This window comes from Medicago truncatula, chromosome 4 (assembly GCF_003473485.1).
Source record: "Medicago truncatula cultivar Jemalong A17 chromosome 4, MtrunA17r5.0-ANR, whole genome shotgun sequence".
Lineage (NCBI taxonomy): Eukaryota > Viridiplantae > Streptophyta > Magnoliopsida > Fabales > Fabaceae > Medicago > Medicago truncatula.
In genome coordinates this window covers 14,708,360-14,724,296 of record NC_053045.1, presented here as the reverse complement: position 1 = coordinate 14,724,296, position 15,937 = coordinate 14,708,360, and the positions used below count along the sequence as shown (strand labels likewise).

The window sequence follows — 15,937 nt, the reverse complement described above, 5'->3', positions numbered from 1 at the left end:
GAATTTGATACCTTGACATGATCGCATTTCAAGGTGTAAAGCATACACCACTGGTTTAACAAAATTGTTTACAAATTATATTTAGAAAGGAATATACTAGAACATGTCATTGTAAGAATAATATTCTTGCTAAATTGTGCCGTAAAGACATAAGTTAAAAAGGTAAAATTATAATCAAACAAATTAACTTTGTATTGAAAAATAAAATTTTGAACTTTCAAACTAAAAAATAGACAACTTCCAAGATTTCAATTCTATATTTAATTTCTTTATTTGTACTATAAAGACATCTCTATCTCTATTATATACAAATCTCTTCCTAAAAATCAAATGTAGACATTGCATCTTCATATTCTAAGACCATTAAAGTCTAATTCACCTCATAAATTTTTTACAGATGGGATTTATTTGGCAAGGCAATGTGTCTATGTAAACATGCATTAATATTTTTATTAGTTACCTTATTTATAAACGGAAAGTTGTAAAAGTCTTATAATGACAAAAAACTAATTGAATTTATTATCACTTATTAATCATGTTTCAAAGGCAACCATCAAATTATCATCATTGTTTGATTTCTCAACCAATCAAATGGAGCCATGTACTCTTTGCCTTGATTTTCTACCAATTAGAGTAACTAAATCATCATAGGTTTCAATCATACACATATTTGTTAACAAGTAAGTCAAGTATATATATATATATTGGTACAACTAATACAACTTTTTAACAAGCAAAATCTTAAATGTTTTTCCGCTCAACTTTCAACTAGCATGTTGACGTGACATTTTTTCTTGAGCTTTAATTTTTATTTTTTCGTTTCTCAAATATGAAACGTACCATTGATGTCATTACAAGGACTATTGAATTGCTTCTAAAATGCAAGGACCATTGAGTACGAGTATATGATATAACATAATAAGCATGTGTAACATCCCAATTTGAGTATTAAGATTTTAAAACTTTTTCAACCCAAATGGAGTTTTACTTTAAGATTTCAACTTAAAACTTCATATAAATGACTTTTAATAACTTTATTTATAAGATTTACAAAATATTTATATTTACATAAAAGACACCTTTAAAAATACAGCGGATAATGAGACCTTAAACTAGACTCTACTGTGATCTGTCCTCTGATCATACTTTGAAAATAACTTATACCTGAAAAATAGAAATAAACATGTGGTGAGAGTATGAGTATATGTCATTGAAAGGACCGTTGAACTGCTTCTAAAATTGAATTAATTCAAATTATTTCTGGTCAATTTGTTTTGATAAAAGAAAATAGATTCTAAAAATATGTCAGATTATATAGTTGATTTCATTATAATGCTATGAACAATATCATTTTATTTTTCTACAAAAGATGCAAAATCATCTTAGAATTTAATGAAATATCAATTGTCTAATTCAATGTATTTATTGGTTTTCTTTGATTGTGTTTTTCGCATGATGTTAAATGTTCTTGGTACAAACTCGGATGAAGAAGAAAAAAAATTAATTTTGTTTTGAGAAAGAAAGAAAAACTAATCTAACAACTAAGTACTAAAATTTTATATTAAAAAAGCCTTTGTTTAATAGATATCTTTTTTCTTAATTAAATACATTAAATATATAACTTTTAACCTATGATGATCAATAAAATCTCATGTCTTTCATTTTAGGGTTAATGGTGCTTTACCCCCCTGTAATATAGGTCATTTTTGGTTTTCTCCCCTGTAAAATATTTTTTTTGATTTACCCCCCTGTAAAATATTTTTGTTTTTGGATTACCCCCCTAATAGGTCATAAAAAAACGAAAAATTCTGCAAAAAAAAAAAAATTTTTTTTTTACAAATATTAGGGGGGTATTCCAAAAACAAATATTTTACAAGGGGTAAATCAAAAATATTTTACAGGGGGAAAACCAAAAATGACCTATATTACAAGGGGGTAAAACACCATTAACCCTTCATTTTAAATAGTATTCTAGACATTTTTTAAATTAAAAATAGAAAATAATTGATATTTTAAGGATCTTTTCTAACAAGTTTTCTTAAGATAAAAATTTATAGAGAAAAAACAAAAAAAAAAAAAAACTAGGAGACGTAAACCTAATATGATAAAAAATTTATAGGGACATAAATCGAATCCAAGAAAAGAGCTAACATGAACTAAGTTGTATAATCACAGTAGGTTAAGAACAACCACATTATTTGATACGACATCTTTGTTAAAATCCCTAAGATATCGAATCCAAGAAAAGAGCTAACATGAACTAAGTTGTATAATCACAGTAGGTTAAGAACAACCACATTATTTGACACTACATCTTCGTCCAAATCCTTAAGACATTAGATATATGGATCATCTCATTTATATGTTTCTCTTCGTCTACTGATGCATTCAATATGGAACTTTAACTCACATATGACACATTAACATCACTCTATTTAGTGTGATTTAATGGATGAAGGTTTATGTTCATTTCTTTCATGAGAAAATAGAAGTAAATTAGGAAATGAAAGATGATAAAAAAAATAAAACATGAGAGAAATGATAATGGATACCTCCACAATCAAACCAACCAATACATCATAGAGTTCAGAGCTATGAGAAAACCTACAATGAGTTGGATCATTACATTTGTCTAAGAGAAACCCCACAAATGAGATTGACACCACATCTTCATTCAAAATCTTAAGACATCAGGTATATTGGACATCTCACTTATATGTTGCTCAATATTTATTTTTGCGTCAAATGTAAAAGGTTAACTCACACATGTCACATTAACTTTTTCTCTCTAAGGGTGAGAAACTTGATGTCTATGATTTTACGAAATATCCAAATAAGGTTGAAGACACAACTTGCAAAAAAGATGGGTTGGTGGCACTTTTATAGAGGGACATTTTTACTCATTTCTTTCATGAATAGAGCGTAAGTAAAATAGAAAAAGAAAGAAGATGAAAAATAAATTTAAACGTGAGAAAAATGATAAAGGAAAATAACGAGTTTTTGATAATTTATGAGTTTGTTGACGGAGTTAGAAATTATTGGGTAATTTTTCTACCTAATATTAGAATCATTAAAAAAATGTCACACAAATTTAAAATGTCTAATAAACATGTAGAACTACTATGAGCGTAGAGAGGGTGTGCTATGAGTGTCCTAAGATTCATAGATTGGCTGAACAAAGGGAACATTGGCCTTCAGTACCTTGGGAAACACTGGAATGTCGATTTAAGTCTACGTTTCAATTACCTTTGAATTAACAAGACCCCGCACGTAAGGATCATTATGTGGTCAGCAAGTGCAATTAGACATTGGAGGGATATACCTAAATCAACGGAGACAGTATAGACCCCACACTTAAGGATCACCGTGCGATCAACAGGTGCAACTTGAAAACCGACTAGGTTAGAACGTCCCAACGGCCTTATCACTTGTATAATCTACCTAATATAAATAAACATGACATATATGTTATTTAATATCCAACAATATAAACAAGGGGGATTCAAAGAATCCTAACCGCTGCTTACTTTTTTGCAACCAAAAACAGGTAAACTTGCTCTGTTGCAAACAGATAAAAATTGCAAGACTTTCTAACCTTTACTTTTATATCGTCAAAATTACAAAAATAAGTAACACGAATTGTTTGGACGAAACGACAATCCTTGTGGATACGATACTCTACTTATCACTTTATTACTTGGTAAACGATTTGGTACACTTGCTATATTCGACCATCATCCACAAATTCACATAATCATAACATTCACCAATTTTCACCAATGTATATATTCACTGAGTTACGTATTCAAGTATGACACGTTTCACCAATATTCAAATGCATGTAATGTTCTAGACACCTCTACCTGCATGTGGTACCAATTGGATTTCGGAGATAATTTTACCGTATGAATCCACTAACGTAATTTCTCTCTGATTATGTTCTTCACCAAATAACGCAATTTCTCTCCAACTAGACTCTTCACCAAAGACTCGACATGCCTACAAATGCATGGACTTTCAAGTAAAGACTCGACAATGCATAAATCATCGATTCTATATTATACAATTCACTCCATCATATAATATCTTCAACAAAATTCACCATTGCAGTATCAAGCATTTACATCCATACAATTAACAAGTCATAATCAACCAAGGAGTCATCATCATATTCATCAATCAACAATTATCACCTTAAGGAAACAACATCGTTTCACAAAGCAAAAATTGCATAAAAGAAGCATAATTCATCACACCATGATAACCAACATATAATACACCAATCATTCATTGATTAATTCTTATTTCACCATGTTATCATGTATACAAATTCATTTGAAAGTTATCACAATTTATTCTACCATTTTACCAAAGTTCGTCTATTTTCACCAAAATTCATATAATTTAACAAAATTGTCTATTTCCAATTATATCCAAGATAAGACATCAAGCTTATACACATTAACAAATAACTCCTAGTTACTACCTAACATAACATTAGGTCAAGAATGTCATTACCATTTCACAGGGTCTGGCTATTTCTAAAAAATTACAAAGTTCGTCTCCTTTTTCGTTATGTTTCAAAGCCAATTCATTCCTAATATAAAACCATGTTAAACAACTCTTAGAAGTTCAATTACACTTCATCTAGTTAGATTTAGGTGTTTGGGATCCATTGATATACTTAAAGTACCCTTAAAAAGTGAAAAATCGATGTTTCCGTGCACAGGGAGGCTGGCACGGTCGTGCCTCCCTAACAGAAGCTCACACACGATCCATGCCAAGGGGCGCACGGTCGTGCCATTTACAGTAAGGCGGAAACGCATTTTCGCGCGTAAAAGTTTGTTTTCAAATCAGTTTTTGATCCCGTTTTCACCAAACTCGTCCTAAACAGTTAGACCATTGATACACACACAAAAACATAGTTTTACAACCCAATAAACTTAATTCAACTCACCCCAAAATAACTTATTTCACAAAAGTGCTTAAAACGACTTTTGACACAAAACCCCAATTTTCTCCCAAACGATTCCTCACCAAAACACATTGATTGAAAACATAAATTCTAATCATCATAACTCAACACGAAAACTTCATCACTTCACTCAAATTCATAAAAATCATACTTCTCCACTTTTAACCCATTTGAATTTGCAACAACACTGAAGTAGTCTCTCATTTACTTTTCGCCGACAACTGTTCTTCAAAGCAGATGAGAATCAGACAATGGTGATGAAGAAAATCTTGTTGCAGTATGAGGAAGCTTTAGGGAAAACGATTATTCTTCCCAAATAAGAGATCTTTTATAATAAGAATGTTAAGCAGCCACTCTAATAAGCCATCACAAGTATTCTAGGGGTGTGTGCGGTCTTAGGAACTGGGAAGTACCTTGGTTTTCCAGCAATGGTGAGGCGTAGCAAAAAAAAGCAACTTTTAGCTTCATTAAGGATATAGTGTGGCAGAAAATTAGTAGTTGGAGTAACAAGTGATTCTCCAAAGTAGGCAGGCAAGTCATGATCAAGTCTGTCTTTCACGCTATTCCTTCTTATGTTATGAGTATTTTCAGATTGCCAAACACACTCCTGGATGAGATTGAAAAAAAGATGAATGCTTTTTGGCGGGGGCATGAGGGTGCATGGAATAAAGGTTTTCATTGGTTATCTTGGGAAAAGTTATCGGTGCACAAAAATTATGAAGGTATGGGTTTCAAAGACTTGGTAACCTTTAATGTTGCAATGCTTGGGAAACAGGGTTGGAAACTACAAACTGGTTCAAACAATTAAGTTTCAAGAATCTTCAAAGCCTGGTATTATCCGAATAGCAGCTTCTTGGAATTGAAATTGGGCCATAACCCAAGTTTTGTTTGGCGTAGTATTTTCAGTGCTAAGGTAGTTGTCAGGCAAGGTGCCAATTGGAAAATTGGATATGGGTTTAATATTTCTATTATTGGTGAGCCATGGATAGGGACAAGGAGAAGCATCCCTCTTGTTGGCCCTGATGCATTCGCCCTCCAATCTTATTATGGGGGCATTTGATTGATCAAAGTACTAAGGTCTGGAATGAACAACTAGTTCGACAATCGTTTCTAACATAAACAACTCAGATTATTTTAAATACTCCCCTATATCAACAAGTACATTCAGATATATCGGTTTGGAAGGCAGAAAAAAATGGATGTTACTCTGTTAGAAGTGCCTACCGCATTTGTATATTGAAGACATCACCAATAACACTCATTTGCGAAATCCCAGACACTGGAGTGGTATATGGAGGCTGAAAGTACCCCAAAAGTCAAGAACCTAGTGTGGAAAGCCTGCAGAGACTATTTTCCTATGCGTGTATGGTTGAACAACAGAGGCGTCAACTGTCCATAAGCATGTGTCACGTGCAATGATCCCCATGAAGATAGCTACCATATATTTTTTCACAGCAAGACATCCATTGGTGTATGGAATGCTGCTAATGTTTGAAATCTGATTGCACCATCTCTGAATCATTTTGATAATGCGCCATAAATCATATTCAATTTGATGCATCAGTTGTTTGCAGCTCAAGTGGAGTCTATTGTTTTAACAAAGGCAAAAGAGATATCACCGAGTTTGGCTCCATTATGGATAAAAGTATCCAGTTTTGTAATTCATTTTTAACATACTCTCATGTTAAGTTTATTAGAAGGCAAACAAATGAGATTGTCCATGAGTTAGCTAAGGCAGTCACATTCCTTCCTAGCTTCTGTATCAATGATAAAATTCCAGCATGCATTACTGATTTGATATTTAATAAAAAGATATAAGTTATTTTCCCTAAAAAAAAAAGGATAAATGAAGAATATGTTACAATTAAACAAGATAAAATCAGCTTTCCATGATGATAATTTTTGCAATCATTCAACTTCTTTTGATTCCTCCTAAAAAGATAGAAGTGTGAAAGGAGAAAATGGCGATGGAAATAACAAAAGGTGAGTTATAATAAAATATATTTTTAACAAAGTTACAATATATTTTTTTTATTAAAGTTACAATAAAGTATTTATAAAATATAATATAACAAAATTATTATCGCTTTAGATCTTCATAGGAATTAGAGTAAACAAAGGAGAATCATATATACCTGCAATGGCCTTACATAATTCAAAAGTTTCTAATTATTTCATTGTTTATGGTGCCTTTTGAGAAAGGGAATAACAAATAACAATGATATAATTAAAGCCCTATAATTAATAAGCGTCTAAATACCAAGCAAATGGACCAAAGGAAAACCGTAAAGTACTTCAACTAAGAACTTTATTTGGTCTCCCTTTCTAGAGATTGGGCTACACTTCTCATAGTAGGTCTAGATTGAGGATGTGTATGTAAACAAGAAAGAGCTAAATTTGCAACCAATTCCAATTCCTTCAAAATGTTCCTTGGAGGAGAAGGTAAACGAGGGTCTAAAATTTTTTTGAAGTCAATCTTTTGATCATTTGATGTTTGTCTGTAAGAAACAAGATCACCAGGGTGCTTTCCTGTTAGAATCTCAAATGCTAAAACACCAAAGCTGAATACATCACATTTTTCAGTCACTGCCATTGTGTAAGCAAGCTCTGTAGTAGCCATAAGATAGTGAAAATTAGTACATTGCAACATTTGGTATTGATAAATGCTATCATAACACACTCAAGTACATATCCAAAATAAGAATTCAAATATAAGAAAGATAAAAAATATCACCTGGAGCAGCATAACCATATGTGCCGGCAAATGAAGTCCAAATAGGCGAATTTGGCTTAAGAAATCTTGCGGTACCAAAATCTGAGACATGAGCTTCAAGATTTTTCGATAACAAAACATTCTTGCTTGATATATCTCTATGAATCAAAGCTGGAGAACAATCATGATGCATATATGAGAGAGCACTCGCAACGCCTTTAACAATATCAAACCGTTTAGACCAATCAAGTTCCAAAGCTCTCTCATCATCAACCAACATATCCTCTAAACTCCCTCTATCCATGTACTCATAAACAAGAAATGTGTGCATCCCTTTACAACAAAATCCATATAGCTTCGCAATGTTTCTGTGCCTTGTTTCTGTCATAGCTTCAACCTCACTTTCAAATGTTTTTATACTCTCAGTGTCTAAGTTTTCTTTATCACATTTTAGCTTTTTCACCGCGAATATTTGACCTCCTTTCAGTTCGGCTTTGTAAACATTTCCAAATGCACCTTCGCCAATGCAATACTTATTGTCAAAACTGTTGGTAGCTTCAATTATGTCATTATATACAACTCTTCCATTGAAGTACCAAATTGAAAATGGATCTTGTATCTTAATTGAAGACTTTTTTAAAGATCTTGATTTTTTCTTGTAGCATAACAAAAATATGCCAACAAATACCAATGAAAGAAAAAGTGCACCTCCTAAAGAGGCAACAATTGGAATCACAACCTTTTTTTTGTGTCTTGATGAAACATTACAAGGTGTCAAACCTTTGAAACTACCACATAGACCTTGGTTGTTGCTCAAGTCAAGTGCATGAGAAGAGTTTAATTTGAAAATGCCACTCTTAGGAACATTCCCCTCCAAATGATTGTAAGAGAGGTTAAGACTTGACAAACTCAACATTTCACTAATTTCATTAGGTATTTTACCTGACAAATTGTTGTTTGAGATATTCAAGCTTATCAAATTTGAAAGCTTATCAATATTAGAAGGAATTTCCCCTGAAATTGAATTGTAACTCAAATCCAAAAAGTCTTGTAATGATCCAAGGTTTCCAATTTGGAAAGGAATTGTGCCATTCAAGTGATTGTTACTCAAATTTAAATTCAGCAAATTGGAACAATCACCTATCTGAATTGGAATTTCTCCTAAAAATGCATTCATTGAAAGGTCTAAATATTGCAAATTTGAAAGCTTTCCAATTTCAATTGGTACCTTACCAGAAAGCCTATTTCCACCCAAATTTAAATGATACAAATTTGAAGCATTTCCAATTTGTGAAGGAATAGTTCCTGATAATTGGTTATAGGATAGATCAAGCTCTTGTAATTGTTCCAATTGAAAAATCTCACTAGGAATTTTTCCATTCACCGAATTACCAGCCAAATTCAGGAATTGCAAGTTTTTACAGGATCCCCATTTAGAAGATAAAACACCTTGGACCGCATTATAGCTGAAATCCATGTAAGTAAGATTTGGATAAACTCCAAAATCTTGATCTGCGTAACCGGTTAACTGGTTGTATTCAAGTCTAACTCTATACAAAGAAGGGCAGTTTCTAAGACTTATTGGAATTGGACCAGTGAAACTGTTAAAGGATGCACTGAAATTCAAAAGTTTGCCACTTTTGCAAACTTGAGGTGGTAACTCACCAATGAAATTGTTCTCAGCAAGATGTAAAACAACCAAAGATGAAAGGTTTCCAAATTCTTGTGGCACAGTGCCATTTAGGTTATTGGTGAAAAACCTTACATCAGTTAGGTTGGTCAATTTGCCAATACTTGGTGGTATTGAGCCAGATAATTGGTTTTCATTCAATCTTAGAATGCTTAAATGTTTACAGTTTCCTAAAGATGAAGGAATAGGACCAAAGAAATTGTTTCCATCAAGTGCTAGTACAGTCAAGTTTTTTATGTTCCCTAATTCGTTCGGTAATCGACCGCCCAAAAAGTTATCTTGGAAAAGTAGATTCCTGATGCTGATAAGCCCAGAACTGAGTTTATCAGTGCCATCAGGAAACAAACGATGGTCTAGTATACCAGATACGTCGTTTCGTGAAACATCAAGCTCATAAACTTGAGTCATATTAGCAATAGAAAGAGGCAAAGTTCCATTGAGATAATTTGTAGAAAGATCAAGAAATTGGAGTTTTGAAAGAACACCGATGTTTTCAGGTATGACACCGGTGAGATTGTTTGCTTTGAGATCAAGACGAAGAAGGTTTGGAAAAACTGACAAGTTTAAGTGATTAAGAGTACCTTCAAGTCCAGTAAATGCCAAGTTTATGATTGTAACACTTCCTTTAGAATCATCACAAGTGATACCTCTCCATAAACATGGTGTTTGTGTTGAACTAGAGTTGTTAATGATCCATGAATCAAGAATTGGTTGTTGAGGGAGACTTTGTTTCCACTTTAACAAGGCTTCAAATTGTGTCAGCCCTGAAGTGATTTGGCATAGAGCTAGCAACAAAGAAACCAATACAGTAGCTTGAATTGGAAATGTATGCATATGATTATGGTTAAGGTTGGACATTGTTTGGTGATTACAAAACTCAGAAAATGACTTCTTCAATTGCTTTATTTATTCAATGAAGAGTTTTTTTTTTTTTTTTTTGTGTGCAAGGCTAAAACAAAATAAGAAAAAAGAACAAAAGGAGAGCTACTCTTCATTGGAGCAGGGAAATGTTATGGTTAATCATACCTTTAGGAAAGGGAATCAATGTGCCAATTTTTTGGCCAAACTTAATTCCTCTTTTAATGTTAAGTTTCTTCAATAGGAGTCACCTAAAAAATTAAATTCAAATGCATTGATTACAACCAAATATTTCTACTTTTGACTCATTACCTTTGCCTTAAAGGTACAAGTTAACATTTTCCTTTATTTAAAATATCAACAGGTATTATTAGTATGAGTAAGTTTTGCTTGGTCACAACGTTTGTGCACACTGGTAAGTAGGGATGATCGCTGATGACAGTCTATCATTTCATATTATTACAGTCTTTTATTTATTTTTTGAAGAAGCTAAATTAACCCACCTAAATTAACATTAGATAGAATTGAACTTGAGACCTCAAGGAGGAACACACTCCCAGGTCTCAAGCCAATACCACTAGACCAACCCAAGTGAGTTCGATCTTTTATTTATTAAATCAAGTAGTGTATTATTACTACTATTGGTCAATTAGTGGTTAGTAAAAAGAATAAAACAAAAACATGGTTGTATAAACTAATGTGATTGTCCGAGGAAAAAGATTATAAATTGAAACAAAAAGAAAAGAGACCACACATGTAACATGAGGGTGTAGGAATAAATGAACCAATTGAGTCTTTTGACCAGATATGGTTATTAATGACCCGAGAGCAAAAGGTTAGGGAGAAAAGAAAGAAAAAGGATAAAAAAAAAGGGGAGAAAATTGCTTTTTTGACATCAGTTTTTTTCTAAACACACATGGAAAATACCTGAATATCTCCAGCGATAGTTAACTACCGCTACGATCAAAACTAGCGGTAGTTAACTACCGGTACGACTTTCCCACCAAAACTAGTACAACAACCCACACCCTACCTCCTATTCATCTATCACCTTGCGTCACCATACCTAAAAAACCTTCCAAAAAACATTTTCCCCCAAATCTTGGTTTCAAATCATTGGAGAATGATTGCTAGAAGGTTTCTACACACATTTGACGTCAAGAAAGGTAATGCATCATTTTAGTCTTTTCAAAAAAAGAAAGGTAATGCATCTTTTATCCCGTTTCCATCGATTCATTTTTCTGACTTTTTTTTCCTCTTCTGACATGCAGCGTAGCGCTAGTTCACTACCGATGTGATTAGAACCCACAAAAAAAAAATTGGCAGTGCTCACTTTCTAATTTTTTTTGTTTTGCTTTTACTTTATATTAGATAGATGTTAATTAAATGTTTTTGTAATTGTTGTTTATTTATAGTTATGGTTTAAAATCCGGATGATGATCTGGTTGATCCAAAACCTAGTTTTGTCGAGATTAAACCCCCCAAGGTTGAAGCTTCTGTGAAAGTTGAGGCTTTACATGTGAATTCCGGTGTGTCCAATCTTCGTGACAAAAAAGTGGACACAACTTTTTTCTTTTCAAGCCAAGATACATTGAAAGATAAAGATGAATTGCTCGGTTGGGTACGTCAACAAGCAAATAGAGATGGATGTACGGTTTTCATAAAAATCTTGTGCAATACTAAATCTGATGTTGGAGTTGGTATATGAAAGGAGTGGAAAGCACAAAGTACCGAAGAAAAAATTGAAGCATGAAGCAACGAGATCAAGAAATTATGAGTGTTTGTTCAAGGTGCATGGATATGTTATTAAGGAATTAAACGCTTGAAAGATGGCTATTCTTACTGGTGTTCACAATCATGAAATGTTGCCATATTTAGAAGTGCACCTTTTTGCGAGAAGATTAATGGAGGATGACAAGAAGATTGTACGTTGTAACACCCCGTTATCCAAAAGCAATTAAATAATAAATAATCATCAGAGTATATCACCAAAACGGGCATGTCACACTACTTTTCCAAATTTTCTTAAATAGAATATAAAACTATTTAATGAACATCCTTCATAAACAACAATAATTTGCAGCGGAAATATTTCTCAACATTAAACTCCAACATCAACATTAACTCTTGGCACAAAGACCTCAACATAAAATCATCAACATTGTTCAATTAACAATAAAAGGGCTACATCAGCATGTTCCAAAAATTGATACATAGGAATGAAAAATAAATAAAGTAATCACATCCCGTACGTATCAGAGCCCTAGACATTGAGCCACCACCTACTACTCAGGATCACCTGCAAGTTACCCATAGGAAGGGCAACATTTTCAAGCAGAAGGGGTGAGATTCACAACAATAAATATAGATATAAAAATTCATCAATTGAATCTAACACCCTAACATAATAATAATTATTCAATATAAATGTATATTTCATAATCAACACATCAACAACAATGGTATTTACAACCAACAACAATGACTCATGCAACTACTCGACAACACCGCTAAGACTCCTCGACAATGCGACAATACGACAATGCATGTGGTACCAATTTACAGGGCAGAAGCCCTCACCGGATATTGAATGGTTAAAGCATTCATCAGGGCATAAGCCCTCACCGCTTTGAACAATTAAAGTGTTCTAGGACATGAGTCCTCCCGCTTTGAACGACAAGGCGTTCCAGGGCAAGAGCCCTCCCGCTTTATATGCTTATGTAATGGACTCCACATTTGTGTATATCTACATACAACTCAACGACAACAACAACCGCTACGGAATAATGCATATCTGAATATGACTTATCATCACCATGGTCAACTATGACGCAACAACCTTCGACAATGAAATTCAACAATTTGTATAATTTATTTAAGTGTAATTATACACAAATCAACAATTAGTCATGCTCTTGGTAAATAATATAATCATATATAATCATTAGTACAGCCAAAAGAATCAACCAAACAATGCGTACAACTGGGTATACAAAACTCAAAATATGGTTCAGTTCTGGGCACTTTCGTCAGGCGAACTACTATTCTCGCCAGGCGAAATTCAACAAAAAGGCTTTTCGCCATGGCGAACCAATGGCGAGGCGATGGCGAACTAAGGCAGTGTTCTCGGGAAACTTACTGGGCACTTTCGCCAGGGCGAACCAATGGCGAAATTTCGCCAGGCGAAAATGGCTTCGCCAGGGCGAGTCGTGACAGTTCTGACTCGTGAATTCTGCATTTTTTCACCAAAAATCCCAATTTTCCCCAATTCAATCCCCAAAACTGTTTACAACATTATTATGAAATCCTAAAATTGGCCTGAACACAATCTAAGTTCAATTAACATGGTTCCTATACATTTTCAATTTAAGAAATCAAAATCAAAACCCATTTTTCCCCAATTCACCAAAACCCTCTTTGTTAGAATCAGAATCAGAATTCAATCTATACTATTGAAAGTAAACCTCACTCTTACCTTAATTCAGATGAACAGCTCTACAATCTCAGAATCTTTCTCTATTGGCTCTTCTTGGCTCTTCTCCCTTGTTCCTGGTTTTTCTCCCAAAACTGATTGTACGTGTGATAACACGCAAAATACATTGTCTAAATAGTTTAATTTTTATTCATTTTAGAGTCTTTTATTGTGTTATGCATGTCTTCTTGCTAGTATTTTGTTATGTTTCAGGTAACGAGGGTGTCAAAAGTAAAAGAATCAAGAAGAAGGTGAAAAGAGCAACTTGAGCTAGTAATGACATCATGCTGATGTCACACCCAATTGAGATCAGCAAGACAGAATGGTTACGCGTTCAGCAACAAAAGCTTCCTAAAAAAATTGAGGTTTTATCCCAATCCATTCCCACATCTTTGGGCACAAGTATGAGGAATCCAGTTGCAGATTGAATGATATAAAAGAGGCTCAGCTGATGAGAAGAAGGGTCACGTTTTTAGCTATAGTTTTACCATTCAGCTCTAGTTTTTAGTATTTAGAAACCTTTTGGCTATCGTACAATTTTATGTTTTCAGAAACCCTAGCTGCCGTAACTAGTTTCAGAACCCTTATTCCATTTTGAATTCATGTTAGCCACCACATAGCGCAATAATTTATGTGAGTGATGGAAGTCGACGGAAACCGTCGTTTTGGTCTCTACCCGTCAATTAATTAATTAAAAACCTTTTTATTCCGTGCAAATTCCAACATATTCTTATCTCACCTTAGATAAACAACATAAAGCGGTACTTGTTAATTTGGTCTCTATGGATACGATACTTTTTATACTAAAACCGACATAGCCGTGCACTTGCGGCCCTGTCAAGTTTTTGGCGCCGCTGACGTGAAACAGTTTTCTCTGACTCTCCCTTATTCTTAACTCCCAAAACTTAACTCCCTTTAATTTCTTTAACTCCCACTTAATTTCTATTAATTAAAATAAAACCCCCAAGACTCCAATTAATTATAATTCTCACATTATTCTAGTTATTATCAAAATAAATCATATAATAAAATATAACACACCTCCTAAATAACTATGATTATTTAAAATCATATAAAAGACTCTAAATAAATCATAAATAAATAAATAACGACTAGGGCGTTACATACGTGACTTGACCAAGAGTTTAGTAAACCCAAAAAATATTTTGACAAATTTGAAAGGAAAAAGACAAGAGCCCATTACAAATATAAAAGCAAGTCTACAATGAACGTCACAAATTCAAAAAGGCAATAATAGGTGACATGACAGAGAAGCAGTATCTAGTGTCAAAGTTGTAAGAGTCCAACTATGTTTATTTCATAAGAGAAAAATGTGAGAGTGATACTATTCAATACATATTTTGGGGTCATCCAGAATCGGTTAAGTTGTTTAACAATTTCTCGACTGTTTTGATCATGGATTCCTCGTAGAAAACCAACTTGTACATGATGTCATTGTTTGAGATAGTTGGAGTCACCTCACCCGATATGACATATTCGGTGGGTTTTGAATTTATGACGACTGAGAAGGAGGATAACTTTACCTGGGCTTTACAGATGTTGCTTAAACTTTTTAAGTCAAAGAGTGATATGCCTAAGGTGATTGTGACTGACAGGGATACGACTTTGATACTTTGATGAATGTCATAGCAATTGTTCTCCCTAAAACTAGTGCAATACTTTGTTATTTTCATGTTGGAAGAAATGTTAAAGCAAAATATGCATCACTGATTGTAGAGTGAAACCAAAGGTTGTCAAAGTGGATGGGAAAGAGAAGGTTGTGAACGAGGTGAAGCCAAGTCAAATGGTTGATACCATATTTAGAGCATGAGAAAGTATGGTTGAATCTCCTACTCAAGAGTGATATGCAAGTAATGTAATGGAATTTCAAGATGTTTGTAAAAAAAATTCCAAAGTTTTTGACTATGTCTAGAGTACAATTTTAGACACTGATAAGGAAAAAATTGTGAAGGCATGGACATACCGTGTGTTGCATCTTGGCTGCAGAACCACCAACAGAGTTGAAGGGGCTCACGCTAGAGTGAAGAAATATTTGAGCACTAGAGTAGATGATTTAGGTATTTGTCGGGAAATAATACATGAGATGGTAGTAATCTAGTTAGGAGAGATACAAATATCATTTGGTAGGAGTTGTACTGTCTTGGAACATAGATACAAAGACGTTGATCTGTTCGGTGAGAACAGTTGAGTTGCAACGGTGGCAGAGGA

At 33.6% G+C, this 15,937-nt stretch overlaps 1 protein-coding gene across 1 annotated transcript; it reads right to left on the bottom strand.

Annotated features, from left to right (window-relative positions):
- Positions 1-7,080: 7,080 nt before the first annotated feature.
- LOC25491964 (MDIS1-interacting receptor like kinase 2) lies at positions 7,081-10,282 on the bottom strand. Its single transcript, XM_013600013.3, has 2 exons — positions 7,710-10,282; positions 7,081-7,582 (listed from the first exon to the last, which is right to left on the bottom strand). Exons 1-2 carry the CDS (start codon positions 10,234-10,236, stop codon positions 7,284-7,286), a joined length of 2,826 nt encoding a protein of 941 aa, XP_013455467.1. The 5' UTR covers positions 10,237-10,282; the 3' UTR covers positions 7,081-7,283.
- Positions 10,283-15,937: the final 5,655 nt, after the last annotated feature.